Source organism: Salmo trutta, chromosome 16, assembly GCF_901001165.1.
Source record: "Salmo trutta chromosome 16, fSalTru1.1, whole genome shotgun sequence".
NCBI lineage: Eukaryota > Metazoa > Chordata > Actinopteri > Salmoniformes > Salmonidae > Salmo > Salmo trutta.
In genome coordinates this window covers 41,390,547-41,409,136 of record NC_042972.1, presented here as the reverse complement: position 1 = coordinate 41,409,136, position 18,590 = coordinate 41,390,547, and the positions used below count along the sequence as shown (strand labels likewise).

Sequence of the window (18,590 nt, the reverse complement as noted above, 5' to 3'; positions counted from 1 at the left end):
CACTCCTCTACCCTCCTCCCCTTCCACCCTCCTTTGGTGCATTTGGGCTAAACCAATGACGACAGGGAACTCTCATCAATCGGTTTAAACGCTAAGACGAGTGAGTGCACACAAACACCTGTACACACTCATCACATCATTATGAGGGAATAGTCTGTCCAGTACTGATCACACACTATGCATCACTAACTGATCCTTTGGAAGAACAACAACATAAGAACTATTCATTTACTCTTCAACAGAGCCCATAGAGGTGGCTGGGTGTTGAAATAGTGGTCTCATGTGAGGAGATGGGTCATATGCAGTCTCATATGGTGTCTCTACTGTATGTGAGTGGTGTCTGTGCAGGTTGTACATGATTTGTGCCTATAGTATTCCAGTGAAACTAGAGAGGAGCAGAACTATGTGGGACTAGGCTACTCCGCCTTTACCCTGAGTGTCTATTACACTGAGCACAGTCAGAAAGCAAAAGTTTGGTCATCTTCAGTGCTGGGCGCCATGTTGTTGCCGGTAAGCATTCCATTCATCCATTCATGATTCCTGGAGTACTATGGGGATAAAAGGAATGCTCTGATTGGTGCTTACCTGGGATTGGAATGACAGGGATGCTCTCATTGGGCACTACTCTAGGAGAGCTACTGTCTTCCACGTAGAAATGAGCTGTCTGGAAACACCTCCTGAGAGAGAGAGAGAAACGCACACCGTCAGTGACACGTTAGACCTGTGAATAGTGTATCAACAATGACAATCCCCCCAAAGTAAACACAGACGGCAAAGGAAACGCGGAACAGGATCAAGGTGTACTTTGAACTCCTGCAGAGCAGGCGAACATTAGCGTAAACACACAGTCACACACACACTCTCACAGCTCCCGCACCTCTCAGAGGGGTTGGGTTAAATGCGGAAGACACATTTCAGTTGAAGGCATTCAGTTGTACAACTGACTAGGTATCCCCCTTCCCCTTTCCCTTTCCTCACACACAGTCAGAGTGAAGACTCGTAAAAACACTATGAGAATCCATTTGTTTTCAGTTTAAGCATACTGTACAGTGTATGTCTGACGTCAAACGATGATCAAGAGGGCAAAGTACACATAGAAACATGATTTATGGAGGTGTGTCTGGAAAGACATCTAGCTCTAGACTAAGTACCGACTTCACGGAAGTGAACTGTACATAAACATATTGCACTGTACGCTTCAGCAAAGAGCTCTCCTCTAACAGAGATAACAGCTACAATATGGAAACAATGGAAACAGTAAAAAAAGAAACTGTTCCTCTCTTTAAAATCTCCAAAGTGAAAGAAAAACTAGCTTACTTACTTCTTCCTCAATGACAGCAAGAACCTCACCACTTAAAAAGAGGATATAGGTGAGAAATAATCTTCGTAGGAGAGAGGAGCATAGGTCTGAGCTTGAACCAGAGGCTATATACCAAATACAGCGTAAAGTCACTGTCCGTGTGTGTCTATGGTCCTATTCCTACCTGTATTTTATGCAGAGTAGATTGCAGAAACTGGTCATCCTAGAGAGTGAAGAAGAGGAGAGACAGAACAGCCTTTGCCAGCAGCGTCTGCATGCTGCTGCTGAACCAGACCAGCGGACGAAGGAGAAGAGAGGAGGAGTAAAGGGAGGAGAGAAGGGGAGGGCTTCCCTGTCCCATCTGCTCTAACATTTATATTTTAGTCATTTAGCAGACGCTCTTATCTAGAGCAACTAGGTAAGTGCATACATTTTCATACTGGTCCCCCGTAGGAATGGAACCCACAACCCTGGCGTTGCAAGCACCATGCTCTACCAACTGATCCACACAGGACCACAAACAAACCGGAAGAGCAGCAGCCTCTCTTTCTCTCTGTCTAGTAAGAGTTCCTGGATCCTTCCCCAGTAATTCTCTTGTGTGTTTATAGTCAGGCTCAGGGTTGGTTGACCTAATCTCAGACCAGTCATTACCAGGTCATTACTCATTGGCGGGCTTACTGTCCACGGGCAGCCAATGTGGTCCCGGTGGGGGAGGGGTTACATGGCAACATGGGGGTTGAGCCATGAGCTCCGCTCCACAATAGGATTAGAATTGCCCAACACTCCCCTCTCACGCCTCAGACACCTGCTACTGCCCAGGAGACCTTGAGCTCAAGCCCCAACCGTTCATCTGTGTATATGGGTGAGTGTGTGTATATGAATCGATATTCTATTGTCTCAGATCCCCTGGGCCTCCAGCGTCTGGGGGGGATTTCACCATCCAGACAACATCTCTGTAACACCAGGCACTTTATCCCTGACACGCACGCACGCACGCACGCACGCACGCACGCACGCACACGCACACACACACACACACACACACACACACACACACACACACACACACACACACACACACACACACACACACACACAGTCATCTGATCTGCAGGACTGCAGGACACACAAAGGTAGGCTCAGCGCCCACTCTGTGCTCAGTTCACCCAGGCTAGGCAGGCTAAGCTGAGTCTAAATGCTAGGTTAACCCAAACAGCCAGCCTCATCTTCCTTAGCTTGCTGCTGCAGCCATGAGCTCTGCCATATGTTCTCCCCAGAGGCCCCCTACAGGCCAGAGCCCTATGAATACCACGGGTAAAGGTTGCCCTCCAGCCACAGATCAAGGATGAGCTTACCCTCCTGAAATCCTACAACCTTAACCATTAGGGTGGAAGCATAAAACTGACCTGAGATCAGTGCCTAGGGGCAGCTTCCTCCTGCTCTGCTGGGTCTCAACGAGGGGCTAATCATTTGGCCATGGCTGCGGACCTTTAATGGAGCTGAGGGTGGTGAGAACCAGAAAGGTCATGGCCCTCACTCAGAGGAGAGTGAGGGCCGTGGGTCTTTGAGTCTTTGAACCCAGGCTGGCAGGCTGGCATTAAACGCCTATTTCAAGTGCTATGATGAATGAGCTTTGATGATGAAGGCCTGAGGACAGACATTGCTCTATTCAGCATCATAGGAATCATATCAATCTTACAGTAAGAGATATTGGCTGAAAACTAGTGCTCATAACCTCAATGCTATCTAGATTATGCTATTTGTGTGACAGTATTTGCAGATGGGTGAGTGTGTATGTACGTAAACAAGCTTGCTGTTAAATAAATTCAAATGTGCATGCCCTCCACTATGATGGCAGATGCAAAACCCACCGGGAGATCTCTGTCAGTTTCTCCTAGTGGCTGCTTGGTGTGTGTATTCTCACCCCTGACCCCCCCATGGCTGAGGCTGCTCTGCTCCAGAGTGGAGCTGTGAAGGGGAGCAGATGGCCGGTAATACCCCTGGGCCTTAACCCATGAAGGGGGCAGCAGGGGTCTACTATAGGGCACTGGTGCTTCTGGGGAGAGCAGGGGAGAGCAGGGACCATAGCCAGCTCACACACTGATAGATGGAGAGAGACCATAGACAATCCTCTGGGGGCTGTTTGAATTAGCACTGGAGTGTACAAATCTCACAATGTCTGTTGACCAGCGCTGTCTGTAGCATTTCACCCTCCTTCAAACTATATCAACACGATCTGGGGAAACATTCTTCCTGACAGGTTTTATTCAGCTATGTGAGTGTGATGTGTCAGTGTTTGTTATGGTACCCACCTCCAGTAGACGAGCACGGCCAGCAGCAGGCTGAGGCAGACGAATGTGAGGGCAGAGACCACCATCAGGGGGATGATCCACTCCATCCTGCCTACCCCGGGGGCACCCTGCCGGGTCAGGTTGGATACGCTTGTCCTCTCTGAAGGAGGGGGAGAGGAGACACAATCAGTCAGAATAACAGCAACATTTACTCGACAATATGGGAATACTGATCCGGTAGTGGAGAGGTAAGGCATGAGGTCAAAGACACATTTAGCCAGAGTTAACTCAGCTTCACAAAGGTACAAAACAAGCCACAAACATTGATGTCTTAAAATTAGCTTGCCATCTTATCAACCAAAGACTCATGTTACTGGCCGATTTACCTTGGTAAAGTGCTGACAACATGATCAGACAGAACGTTTTCCCAGAAACCCCCTCTCTATGTAGACTGGTGTGGTACTATTCCATAATACCCAAAAAAGCTTGTGCTGTGAACCTTGAGCCGTGCCTACCAAAGAAACAGTAGCCTCTCTTCATACCAAATGCTACCAGTGACGATATATTCCTGTCCTTTCAAAGACAGGTATTCTAAAGTTTGCCACATTACCTGACAAAATCTATCAACACCATCAGCCCCTCAACCTACTGTATCTAGACTGGAGCTTTACACAGACAGCAACAACCCTGGATCACATCCAATAGGCACACACAGGAGAAAAAATGTTAAACAACAACAAAAAACGACAAAGATGAATTGATATTGGATACGTCTAGAACATCAACAATCAAAACACCATCTTTTTATGAAGACAAGCCTGGTGCTACATAGCCAGTCTGTCTTACTACCCAGATCCTCCACCATATCCCATCAATCCTGAGGCTCTAAAGCCACTGAGCACACACCCCTCCCCGCTACTCTGCTACCCTACCTACCCAGGGCTAGTTCTCCTGCGGTGCTGTTCCCGGCCCCCATGGCTTCACTCCGCAGCGGGAGCCCGGGCGGTAGCGGTAGTGGCACAGTGGGTGTAGCCCTGGGAAGCAGAGACAACAGCCCCCTGCACTGCAGCACAGCCAGCCGCTACCACAGCCTCTCTCTCTCTCCCCACCATCCACACACACCAGGCAGGCAGGGGAACCATGGTGTGCTGCTGTGCTCTTCTCTGCTCTGCTCTCTCCTGTCTGACGCTCACGCTAACACGAGTCGTCTGGAAAAAACAACGCCAGCGGAAGTGCACATGGACGCACACAGCCAGTCACAAACTTGCACTGAAGGATACACACACGCACACACACCAATGGTCTACATGACTCTAGTGACTCTACCCACACACTCACACATACAACACTGACACTCCAACGCTCACACACACTACATACGCTCACGCACACACATGCATAGTGATGCCACACAAACACACACACACACACACACACACACACACACACACACACACACACACACACACACACACACACACACACACACACACACACACACACACACACACACACACACACACACACACACACACACACACACACACACACACACACACACCAATGGTCTACATGTCTCTAGTGCCAGGCAGGGAGCTGTTAATGGAGCACAGGGTTTTTTCCCCTGCAGCTGCGACTCTGCTCTGAGCTCATGTCACTTGCTCTGAAAGTAGGCCAGCACTCAGCCTAAAGTGAACACAGAGGAGGGAGAGAAAAGAGGAAAGAGAGAGAGGAGGAATGGGAAACAACAAGGATGGAGAGAGGGAGAGTGAGAAAGACAACGAAAGAGAGAGATACAGAGGTACAGAGGGAAATACAAGGAAGGAGAGAAAGAGAGGGAGTGGTAAAGACGAGGAGTGAGAAAGCTGGGAGTGGGATAGATGAGGATGTAGAGGGAGTGGGAGTGGGAGAGACGAGGAGTGAGAAAGCTGGGAGTGGGAGAGATGAGGATGTAGAGGGAGTGGGAGTGGGAGAGATGAGGATGTAGAGGGAGTGGGAGTGGGAGAGATGAGGATGTAGAGGGAGTGGGAGTGGGAGAGATGAGGATGTAGAGGGAGTGGGAGAGATGAGGATGTAGAGGGAGTGGGAGTGGGATAGATGAGGATGTAGAGGGAGTGGGAGTGGGAGAGATGAGGATGTAGAGGGAGTGGGAGTGGGAGAGATGAGGATGTAGAGGGAGTGGGAGTGGGAGAGATGAGGATGTAGAGGGAGTGGGAGTGGGATAGATGAGGATGTAGAGGGAGTGGGAGTGGGATAGATGGGGATGTAGAGGGAGTGGGAGTGGGAGTGGGAGAGATGAGGATGTAGAGGGAGTGGGAGTGGGATAGATGAGGATGTAGAGGGAGTGGGAGTGGGAGAGATGAGGATGTAGAGGGAGTGGGAGTGGGAGTGGGAGAGATGAGGAATTAAAGGGAGTGGGAGTGGGATAGATGAGGATGTAGAGGGAGTGGGAGTGGGAGAGATGAGGATGTAGAGGGAGTGGGAGTGGGAGAGATGAGGATGTAGAGGGAGTGGGAGTGGGAGTGGGAGAGATGAGGATGTAGAGGGAGTGGGAGTGGGAGAGATGAGGAATTAAAGGGAGTGGTAAAGAAGGAAGGAGAGAGAGAGGAGAGTCCTATCCTATAGAAACATGGAATCAAACACACATCTTTAAACGGCAGTGGCAGTTTAAATGCTTTAACTGTACCTCCAACAGTCTCTCAGCACGTAGAGAGCTCTCCTGGGCAGATAGGTCACTTTACTGAACTCAACACCTACTGTATGTCATTCAGTATAACCTATGTGTGTAGGTGTTGATGTGGGTGTAAATGGGTATGTGTGGGTATGAAAAAGCCTCCAAACTGAAGCATGGTGTGTCTAATACAAGGCTGTCATATTCATTTCCCCTTTATAGTCATATTATTAAGAATCACATACTGATGAAAGGAACAATACCAAGTGGAGACAGGGAGAACAATTTGGTCTCGAATCCAACCCTGATGCCCTTTCATTCTTTTACTCAGATTCAAGATTGATTGAAAAGTACCTACTACAATGAGTGTTCTCACCTGTGTGTATGGAGAAAGGCCAGTGGCTCTTGTTCCCTCCTGTGCTGGGTCTGAGGGTTGGGGAGGGGCTGTCTGGGGCTGGGAACTCTGCCGGGTCATTCCCTGGCTCCATGATAGGGGGCACCACTGTGCCTGCCTCCACCGTGCTCTGTGTGTGTGTCACCAACTGGTCCTCCACAGCACTAGAGGGCGTAGTGCTGCTGTTGTTAGTCTCCCCTTCTTCTCTTCCTTTCTCTTTGGCAGTCGAGGCTGGGGCGGCCGTGGGCGGCTCCTTCACCACCGTGCTGTTCGTCTGCTTCTCTACCTTGTCCGCCACTGTCACTTTCTTCTCTTTCGTCTCCTTCTCTTTCTCCTCCTCATCTTCCGCCTTATCCTCCTCTCCTTCCTTCTCTCCCTCCTCTCCCTCACTTTTTGCACCTTTGTCCCTGTCCTCAGCTCCTTCTCCGTTGTCTTTGGCTGCGTCAGCACTCTGGCCGGCTGCAGGTTCGGTGGTGGGCTGACGAGGGGGGGCAGTGGTGGGATTCTGTCTGGAGGCGGGGGCTTTGGTCGGCCACACAGAGCTAGGGAAGGAGGAGATGACCCCACCGCTGAACCCCAGCCCAGCCAGGAGGGTACTGGTCACCACGGACGCCACCGTAGCCTGGCTACCACTGGAGGACGGGCCGATGCCCGTCGCCATGGAGACGAAGGAGAAAGGGAGGCCGGAGGAGGTCCAGGTGGAGGAGCCGGAGCTGATGGGAGCCATGTCAGCTGAAGAGGCCGGAGAGACGGTGGGCTTGAGAAAGAAACAATAGGCGAAAAGGGGTGAGAGGGTAAGAGAAGGAGGGAAAAGAGAGAGAGACATGGCTGAGTTACACAACACCTCACATCATAATGTATCCCTTCCTATTTCCTCTTCCCAGACCCCATGGCTTCACTCTGTAGCGGGAGCCCGGGCAGGAGTGGTAGTGGCACAATTGAGGTAGCCCTGCGAAGCAGAGACAACAGCCCCCTGCACTGCAGCACAGCCAGCTACCACAGCCTCTCTCTCTCTCCCCACCATCCCCACACACCAGGCAGGCAGGGGAACCATGGTGGAAGAATATTTACATGCCTTATTAATCCATCAGTAATCATGTAAATGTAGAACTGTATCGTAATTTGAAAGGAGAAATAAGCCAAGTACATTACAAGCTATCTTCTGCTCAATATTAAGATTTCATTGACATTTGTGGACTGAAAAGTAGGCTAATTATGAGTATCTGAGTCACAGTGGATGCATGTTCGGTGGTTTGGCAGCACAGAGGTTTGATAATGAGACAGTGCTGCTCCCTGCTGGAGAGAGGGAGTACTACAGAGTGTTCACTCAACACTCACCATCCCTGTTTTCACTATCCTTGTTCCTTCAAATATCCTGGTGGTGTTAGCTGAAAGGAGACCATAACATTAAAACGTGTTAACCGATGATAAAACAACATATATTCTACTGTATAGACAGAGTAAAACTGCATTGATTCTAGCTGTGCAACAAATCAACATAGGCATTTAGACAGACAAGAGATGTGTGATGAGGAGGGGGAAGAGCAGAAACAACTCTGGATCACCAAACAAGACAACAAAGGAACAAAACAAGAGACCAAGAGATGTGAGATCAATAGAAACTGAGCGATGCAATGTGACGGAAATACTTACAGATTGTTTTTACAAAAGTGAAAAGAATGAATGAAGGAAAGAGGGTGATGAGGAGGATGATGACAATGAGGAAGATGAGGAAGAATCACCTCTGAAGAGCATGCTCTGGCTGAAGTCACTGCGCATGTCGTTCATACACACAGCCTGCACCCGGAACAGGTACAGCACGTCAGGAGACACCGGAGTGATGACAGCTTCCTGTAACACACAACCAGGGGACTGTCAGCAATACACAGGAGCACCACACACATCTAGACGTGCACACTGGCACACGCGCATTAAAAGATCAATTGTGTCCCTGTGTTTTTGTCGGGCGAAACAAAAGGAGGATGTGGTTGACACAGCGAGCGTCCATGCTCACACACACATAGTAATCATCTGTGCTCACACACACAGGAGGTGGAATCATATGCAGAACACTTCCCCTAAACCCATGTAGCTAGTAGGCTGTCTGCTATACTGGAGGAGTGTATGAACCATAGAAATATGATGTGGACTCCTACACTCCTATGGTGTGGACTCCTACACTTAGGGAGGGTGGCAAGAGCACATAGTAAGGCACACGCACACACACACACACACACACACACACACACACACACACACACACACACACACACACACACACACACACACACAGCTATGTCTTACTATACTTGTGAGGACTTTTTGGGGACAAACAATTGATTCTCATTCAAAATCCTATTTTTCCTTACCCTTACCCTAAACCTAACCACTAACCTGTAACCTTAACCCTAATTCTAACCCTAATAGCCTTTTTACAAGTGAGGACTGGCAAAATATCCTCACTTCTCTGAATTTTAGTTGGTCTATTATTCTTGTGTGGACTTCTGGTACTCACAAGTATAGTAAACTGTGTACACACACACACTTTGATGAGTTCTGGCTACCTTCCTGGAGAGGTCACACAGCTTAGCCTAGAATTCTGTCGTGGCTAAAAGGATGACATAACACAGCCTGCCCCCATGACCCCAACACAGCACAGAAGGCAAAGGTCACAAAATGAAGGTTAGAGCGTGGTGGGAAAATATATTCTCTCTCTCTCTCTCTCTCTCTCTCTCTCTCTCTCTCTCTCTCCTTTCCTTCTTTCAGTAGACAACAAACACTGGATTTACCACAGAGTATTGAGTGGTAAGATTGTGGCAACACTAGCAAAAATGTATAAAACAACTGAAACCATTTCTAATTAGGATGCAATGTAAATCACCCTGGCTGAAAATGGGCGGTAGAGACAGGGCTGAATTACACGTCAAATCGTAATGTATCACTTCCTATTTCCTCTTTATGGTGTACGCGTTCCAAATCACATGCCTGAACTATCCCCATGGCGGGGAGATGGAGGTCCAATCCACCGCTAAATGCATGAGGAATGGCTATTATCATAACTCACATTCTCTTGTGTCCGATCGCCAGGGAGGGCTCGCCGCACAACTAAATCTTACATTAAGTAATGGCGTTTGTTCTCCCCTCACCACCACCACCTCCTCCCTGATTTATGCATGTTCCGCACAGTTTAATTCAGTTAAGGATGTGTCTGCCCTGTTCCCAGGCGGTTATTACAAGTGGAGAGGGCTGTAAAGACCGACGGCAGGCAGCAGGCAGGAAGGCGGGGCTGGAGCAGGGTCGGAGTGGTTTAGTAGGCTTCTCCATGGATTCTAGCGACAGGTTTCATAAAGCCTGGCTGTACCGTGAGCCCCCTAATGGTGGTGGCCAGGGAACAGACAGAGAATACAAATGGAAATGACTATCTGAAAAGAAAAGGAGGAGAGATGGAGGGAGAAAGAGAGAGAGATTGAGTGGGAGGTACGTGCTGGAGAGAGAGAGAACGAAAGAGAGAGAGAGAAAAGGGAAATAGATGGAGATTGAGAGAAATAATAAAGAGTGAGAGAACAGGAAGGAGTGGTGAGAGGAGGAAGAATGGCTGAGACAAGAGAGGCTGCGGTACATGGGGAGATTAGATTCTGTTAATGATGAAAGAACCACCACGTCTCTCCTCTGTTCTCTCCTCCACTGTCCCTTGTTCTCCCTCCCTCTATCAGCAGGCAGGAATCCCTCCTCATTAAATCCCAGCCCCCAATCGGAACACAATGGCAGGATAGAAAAAAGAGCTGTGGGTGTTTAAAATGCCAGTGCTGCTGCTGTTAAATGGCTGAGGGTGGCTCTGATCCTTACATTGGTGTTTCATAATGCAAGTTCCAAGGTCAAGCTACCAACAGTGTCACTACAGTAGGTCTCCACACGCAGTCTAACACGCAGCCAATTTATCATCATTTTTCAGTCTACCTCACCAGTTTCTGCATTGTCACTGTGTGTGGTAGAGTAATTGGGGTGTGTTAATGTAGTCTCACTCATTCACTAACTGTCTTGAAAGTGTGTGTGTCTGTTATAGAGTAACTGACCAGTTTGTGTTAACGGTCAGTAACATTTGTGCGCGCGTGAGTGTGATAAAAACGGACCAGTTTGTTTTGGCTGTCGGTGACGTGTGTCTCCTCATAGGACTCATCGTGTTTGGTCCAGCTGTAGGAGATGAGGAAGGAGATGATTGGCGGGTGGTAGGTGAACTCTGGCCGGGTCCATCGCACCACCAGGGCCGTGCGATTCAGATGCTGCACCTTCATGTTGATGGGAGCACTGCTGCACACTGAGAGAGAGAGAGGGGAGAAAGACAGGCACAGGGAGGGAGTAGGGGGGATGTGGGAGACAAAAGCGAAGGGAAAAAGAAAGAGGTTCTTACACTGTGGTCCCACAACGATCTGGAATGTCAGACAAAGGACTGCCGGAGGACAGGAGAACCCACCACACACGCATGGACACACAGATGTATGCATATTCGCCCCTCACACACACATACAGTACGTGTAGGCACTTGAGATCGATGAAAGAGCGAGAGATGCAATGAACAGAGAGCGAGAGAGATATTGAGGAGAGTGAGAGTGGGGTGTTTGAGGTAGCTTATGGAGCTGTTCCACCAGACAGCAGCATCCGTCTTAGGGCTAAAACAATACAGGCTCATATATACGTGCCTCCAGGCCTTCCATCTAGGTTTTATATCTCCCTATTCCCTATATATATATGTATGCCTCCATAAATCACATAGCTCATAAGCAGTGTTGTTCCCTCATGTGGCCACTAGATGTCTCTGTTTGACCAGTAAACAGAGTGCCGAGTCCTCAGCTCTGCAAGGTGTTGCACCCGTCAAAGGCAGCTCCATGGCTCTGTAGTCTCCACAACAGAGGGGTTCATTACTGGTCATGCCAGAAAGCTGAAAACATCACTTCAATAATCAAACCCTGTTTTATTCACAGGGAAATCTACCGGAGATCTGCTTTATTTGTCCCAGAACTCCCTGACCTGAACAGACGTCATTCCACCCATTGAAGACAGACAGACTAGACAAAAGAACCAAATGCTGCGTACATTTCTATCATCAACTTTATTATTAATAATAGTCCGAGGATGAATTCAACACACTGTCTAAACAAACAGCCTTGATATGTATGAGTACATTCACTGTTATTGTGGAATGATAAAGCAGGCTCATAAGAATAGCCTATTATGAGTTGTGTGTGACTAAATTCATTAGTCATAAATAGCAGCAATGCGGTCATCCAATAATATCCTGATGAATAGCGGCTGTGGTTTGGCATTATTAAAGTGATTAGTCTCTCCCCCTGTACTGTCGCCTGGCTGGCTGGCTGAGCCAATGGAACCTGTTTGACCTCCACACACACGGTGTCCTCTAGATAACATCCAGCTGTGGTGGGTCAGCCTGCACTGTCACTCAGCACGTGAGAGAGAGAGAGAGAGAGAAAAATAGAAAGACAAGAGAGAAAGGAGAATATGGGACAGTAGGTAAGGGGGCATCGCTGTGATGAATGGCATAAGAGGATCTCTCCTTCATCCCTCCCAGGCCCCATAGCACCTCATGACTCCACTCTGATAGCAACAAGATCTCATGGTCTCACTTCAGTATTCAACGTTTGTCCAGAGGGGGGGATAAATGTCAAAACTCGACGATTAAGTTTAGCGATTCATTCCGACTGGTTAACGTAAGGGTTAAGGTTTTGGATAGGATTAAAATATATACAGTACTGTGCAAAAGTTTTAAGCAGGTGTGAAAAAATGCTGTAAAGTAAGAATGCTTTCAAAAATAGACATTTTAATAGATTATATTTATCAATTAACAAAATGCAAAGTGAGGGAACAGAAGAAAAATCTACATCAAATCAATATTTGTCGTGACCACCCTTTGCCTTTAAAACAGCATCAATTCTTCGAGGTACACTTTGCACACAGTTTTTGAAGGAACTTGGCAGGTAGGGTGGCCCAAACATCTTGGAGAACTAAACACAGTTCTTCTGTGGATTTAGGCAGCCTCAGTTTCTTCTCTCTCTTCATGTAATCCCAGACAGACTCGATGATGTTGAGATCAGTGATCTGTGGGGGCCATACCATCACTCCCAGGACTCCTTGTCCTTCTTTACGCTGAAGATAGTTCTTAATGACTTTCGCTGTATGTTTAGGGTCGTTGTCATGATGCAGAATAAATTTGGGCCAATCAGATGCCTCCCTGATGGTATTGCATGATGGATAAGTTTCTACTTGTACTTCTCAGCATTGAGGAGACAATTAATTCTGAACAAATCCCCAACTCCATTTGCAAAAATGCAGCCCCAAACTTGCAAGAAACCTCCACCATTCTTCACTGTTGCCTGCAGACACTAATTTGTGTACTGCTCTCCAGCCCTTCAGAGAACAAACTGCCTTCTGCTACAGCCAAATATTTCAACTTTTGACTCATCAGTCCAGAGCACCTGCTGCCATTTTTCTGCACCCCAGTTCCTGTGTTTTCGTGCATAGTTGAGTCGCTTGGCCTTGTTTCCACGTCGGAGGTATGGATTTCTGGCCGCAAGTCTTCCATGAAGGCCACTTCTGACCAGACTTCTCCAGACAGTAGATGGGTGTACCAGGGTCCCACTGTTTTCTGACAGTTCTGAGCTGATGGCACTGATGTACATCTTCCGATTGCGAAGGGAAGGAAGCATGATGTGTCTTTCATCTGCTGCAGTAAGTTTCCTTGGCCGACTACTGCATCTACGGTCCTCAACGTTGCCCGTTTCTTTGTGCTTCTTCAAAAGAGCTTGGACAGCACATCTGGAAACCCCTGTCTGCCTTGACATGTCTGCCTGGGAGAGACCTTGCTGATGCAGTATAACTACCTTGTGTCTTGTTGCTGTGCTCAGTCTTGCCATGGTGTATGACTTTTAACAGTAAACTGTCTTCAGCAACCTCACCATGTTAGCTGAGTTTGGCTGTTCCTCATCCAGTTTTATTCCTCCTACACAGCTGTTTCTGTTTCAGTTAATGATTGTGTTTCAACCTACATATTGAATTGATGATCATTAGCACCTGTTTGGTATAATTGTTTAATCATACACCTGACTATATGCCTACAAAATCCCTGACTTTGTGCAAGTGTACCTACAAGAATTGATGCTGTTTTGAAGGCAAAGGGTGGTCACACCATATATGGATTTGAATTAGATTTTTCTTCTGTTCACCCACTTTGCATTTAGTACATTGATAAATATAATCTATTAACATGTATTTTTGAAAGCATTCTTACTTTACAGCATTTTTTCACATCTGCCTAAAACTTTTGCACAGTACTGAATATTTTTTTATGAGTACCTAGCACTGGGATTGAACCCGCGATCCTCAGAGCTGTAGCTCACAGCTGTAGCTCATAGCAAGCCGCAAGCCTACTAGGTGGATGGTATTGAAGGCATCTCTTGACGTCCTGGGGACCTGGACAAACGTATAATACTGCAGTGGTCTGGTGTGACCTGGCTGCTGATATATGGGAGATGGCAGCAATAGTACAGCAGAGTGCACACTAAGTTATTTCAGAGCACCTAAATGAATTCTAATTGTGACCATTACTGAGATATTGGGCTCTCCAGGACCTGCTACTGTTTCCTGATTTCCCTTTTTCATTAGCAGCCATTCTACAGGCCAGCAGGCTGGATCCAGGTGAGAGAATAGAATAGCTCCTTGACCAGAGACTTCTAAGTAGTCACTCAGTTTTTCACTGGAGCAGTTCATAGCATACCATTCCCCTTTGAGTTTCAAGGGCAGAGTAAAGAGTAAAGGACTTCCGACACACACACACACACACACACACACACACACACACACACACACACACACACACACACACACACACACACACACACACACACACACACACACACACACACACACACACACACAGGGGAAAGGTAGTGATAGCAAAGGGGACATCATTCTTTCATACTGGCTACCAAAGAGGAGAGGAGGTCTCTTAAGAGATGTGAGAGGCAGTTTAAAGGCGGAAGGTGATCTGTGGCCCTGCGCTTACCTGACCATGCTGGTAGATGAATGGCTAATATGAAGGAGTAAGAGGACAGTGAGAGAGCCAGCTTCCTTACTGGAACTTCAAAGAGCTTACTTCAAGATGTATGTCACACAACTAAATAATTAGAACATTCCTGCGGGGTCAGAACTGTGTAATAGCTACAGGTAACTGCAAAAATAAAGGAAACACGTCAGTAAATGAGGGACACAAAGTGTACTGAAAGCAGACACTTCCACACAGGTGTGGTTCCTGAGTTTATTAAGCAATTAACATCTCATCATGTACAAAAATGCCCAGTTGCCCATTATATGAGCTACCATGGCTAGAAGAAGAGATCTCAGTGACTTTGAAAGAGGGGTCTCAAATGAGCATAGGGGTTTTAATGTGTGTGTGTGTGTGTGTGTGTGTGTATATGTGTGTGTGTGTGTGTGTGTGTGTGTGTGTGTGTGTGTGTGTGTGTGTGTGTGTGTGTGTGTGTGTGTGTGTGTGTGTGTGTGTGTGTGTGTGTGTGTGTGTGTGTGTGTGTCTCAGTCACCAGATCTCAACAAAATTGAACACTTATGGGAGATTCTGGAGCGGCGCCTGAGACAGTGTTTTCCACCAACATCAACAAACACCAAATGATGGAATTTCTCGTGAAAGAATGGTGTCTCATCCCTCCAGACACTTGTAGAATCTATGCCAAGTCACATTGAAGCTGTTCAAAAACTAACTCAGTGTGTTATGTCAGCTGACCTGCGTTAAACCATGGCTTGCCATCCCTTTGCGTGTTGTCTCTTAAAATCCTAACTACTGTAGGGGGGTTGGGAATAGATCCAACACCAGACCCTCCATCCCCTTCTAAGCCCACTCCAAACCCTTATGTTTGTGGAACAGATCAGTTCTGGGTTAATTCACCCCGGCTAAAGCCACTGGAGCTCATTTCACCCCTTAGGATTCAATTCCATGCCTCTATTCTTGGAAGGAACGACAGCCATCACACACTCTCCATCCCAATTATCATCTACCCCTCCATCCCTCCATCCCATCACTCTCCGGGTCACAGCTCGCTGTGCCGCCAATCAATTTCCCACGCCCATAAATGGAAAAAATAATTGTTTGATGGATGATAAAGAAAATCTTCTAAGCTTTTTTTCTGTGGATTAGTGAGTTATTGAAGAGCACATCAATTAATTCTAAATGAATTCTAATTGTGATAATTACTGATATATTGGGCTCTCCAGGACCTGGTACTGTTTCCTGATTTCCCTTTTTCATTAGCAGCCATTCTACAGGCCAGCAGGCTGGATCCAGGTGAGAGAATAGAATAGCTCCTTGACCAGAGACTTCTAAGTAGTCACTCAGTTCTTCACTGGAGCAGTTCACACAGAGGCTTGCGAAAGTATTCACACCCCTTGGCATTTTTCCTATTTTGTTGCCTTACAACCTGGAATTAAAATGGATTTTTTGTGGGGGGTTGTATCATTTGATTTACACAACATGCCTACCACTTTGAAGATACAAAATATGTTTTATTGTGAAACAAACAAGAAATAAGACAAAAAAACTGAAAACTTGAGCGTGCATAACTATTCACCCACCCAAAGTCAATGCTTTGTAGAGCCACCTATTGCAGCAATTACAGCTGCAAGTCTCTTGGGGTGTGTCTCTATAAGCTTGGCACAACTAGCCCATTCTTCACGGCAAAACTGCTCCAGCTCCTTCAAGTTGGATGGGTTCCGCTGGTGTACAGCAATCTTTAAGTCATACCACAGATTCTCAATTGGATTGAGGTCTGGGCTTTGACTAGGCCATTCCAAGACATTTAAATGGTTCCCCTTAAACCGCTCAAGTGTTACTTTAGCAATATGCTTAGGGTCATTGTCCTGCTGGAAGGTGAACCTCCGTCCCAGTCTCAAATCTCTGGAAGACTGAAACCGGTTTCCCTCAAGAATTTCCTTGTATTTAGCGCCATCCATCATTCCTTCAATTCTGATCAGTTTCCCAGTCCCTGCAGATGAATGACATCCCCACAGCATAATGCTGCCACCACCGTGCTCCACTGTGGAGATGCTGTTCTCGGGATGATGAGAGGTGTTGGGTTTGCACCAGACAAAGCATTTTCCTGGATGGCCAAAAAGCTTTATTGTAGTCTCATCTGACCGGAGTACGTTCTTCCATATGTTTGGGGAGTCTCCCACATGACTTTTGGCGAACACCAAATGTGTTTGCAATTTTTTTTCTTTAAGCAATGGGTTTTTTCTGTCCACTCTTCCATAAAGCCCAGCTCTGTGGAATGTACAGCTTAAAGTGGTCCTATGGACAGATACTCCAATCTCCGCTGTGAAGCTTTGCATTTCCTTGTAGGCTATCTTTGGTGTCTTCGTTGCCTCTCTGATTAATGCCCTCATTGCCTGGTCCGTGAATTTTGGTGGGTGACCCTCTCTTGGCAGGTTTGTTGTGCTGCCATATTCTTTCCATTTTTTAATAATGGATTTAATGGTGCTCCGTGGGATGTTCAAAGTTTCTGCCATTTTTTTATAATCCAACCCTGATCTGTACTTTTCCACAACTTTGTCCCTGACCTGTTTGGAGAGCTCCTTGGTCTTCATGGTGCCGCTTGCTTGGTGGTTGCAGACTCTGTTGCAGACTCTGGGGCCTTTCAGAACAGGTGTACAGTTGAAGTCGGAAGTTTACAAACACTTAGGTTGGAGTCATTAAAACTTGTTTTTCAACCACTCCACAAATGTCTTGTTTACAAACTATAGTTTTGGCAAGTCAGGTTAGGACATCTACTTTGTGCATGACACAAGTAATTTTTCAAACAATTGTTAACAGACAGATTATTTCACTTATAATTCACTGTAACACAATTCCAGTGGGTCAGAAGTTAACATACAAAAAGTTGACTGTGCCTTTAAACAGCTTGGAAAATTCCAGAAAATGATGTCATGGCTTTAGAAGCTTCTGTTAGGCTAATTGACATCATTTGAGTCAATTGGAGGTGTACCTGTGGATGTATTTCAAGGCCTACCTTCAAACGCAGTGCGTCTTTGCTTGACATCATAGGAAAATCAAAATAAAACAGCCAAGACCTAAGAAAAAAAATTGTAGAGCTCCACAAGTCTGGTTCATCCTTGGGAGCAATTTCCAAATGCCTGAAGGTACCACGTTCATCTGTACAAACAATAGTATGCAAGTATAAACACCATGGGACCGCGCAGCTGGCATACCGCTCAGGAAGGAGATGCTTGAAAAGTGCAAATCAATCACAGAACAACAGCAAAGGACCTTGTGAAAATGCTGGCGGAAACAGGTACAAAAGTATCTATATCCACAGTAAAACGAGTCCTATATCGACATAACCTGAAAGGCCGCTCAGCAAGGAAGAAGCCACTGCTACAAAACTGCCATAAAAAAAGCCAGACTACAGTTTGCAACTGCACATGGGACAAAGATCGTACTTTTTGGAGAAATGTCCTCTGGTCTGATGAAACAAAAATAGAACTGTTTGGCCATAATGACCATTGTTATGTTTGGAGGAAAAAGGGGGAGGCTTGCAAGCCGAAGAACACCATCCCAACCGTGAAGCACGTGGGTGGCAGCATCATGGTGTGGGGGTGCTTTGCTGCAGGAGGGCCTGGTGCACTTCACAAAATAGATGGCATGATGAGGAAGTACAATTATGTGGGTATATTGAAGCAACATCTCAAGACATCAGTCAGCAAGTTAAATCTTGGTCGCAAATGGGTCTTCCAAATGGACAATGACCCCAAGCATACTTCCGAAGTTGAGGCAAAATGGCTTAAGGACAACAAGGTCAAGGTATTAGAGTGGCCATCACAAAGCCCTGACCTCAATCCTATAGAAAATTTGTGGGCAGA

The 18,590-nt window shown here is 46.8% G+C and overlaps 1 protein-coding gene across 3 annotated transcripts in view; it reads right to left on the bottom strand.

Annotated features, from left to right (window-relative positions):
- The window catches only part of ptprga (protein tyrosine phosphatase receptor type Ga), a 271,602-nt gene that overhangs the window by 20,072 nt on the left and 232,940 nt on the right, over nucleotides 1-18,590 (bottom strand). For all 3 annotated transcript variants that reach the window (XM_029694392.1, XM_029694393.1, XM_029694394.1), the window contains 6 exons: nucleotides 10,787-10,971; nucleotides 8,399-8,507; nucleotides 7,995-8,044; nucleotides 6,639-7,413; nucleotides 3,613-3,751; nucleotides 586-677 (listed from right to left, as the gene is read on the bottom strand). In XM_029694392.1, coding sequence (XP_029550252.1) covers nucleotides 586-677; nucleotides 3,613-3,751; nucleotides 6,639-7,413; nucleotides 7,995-8,044; nucleotides 8,399-8,507; nucleotides 10,787-10,971 — 1,350 coding nt within the window. The remainder of the gene's footprint in view (nucleotides 1-585; nucleotides 678-3,612; nucleotides 3,752-6,638; nucleotides 7,414-7,994; nucleotides 8,045-8,398; nucleotides 8,508-10,786; nucleotides 10,972-18,590) is intronic.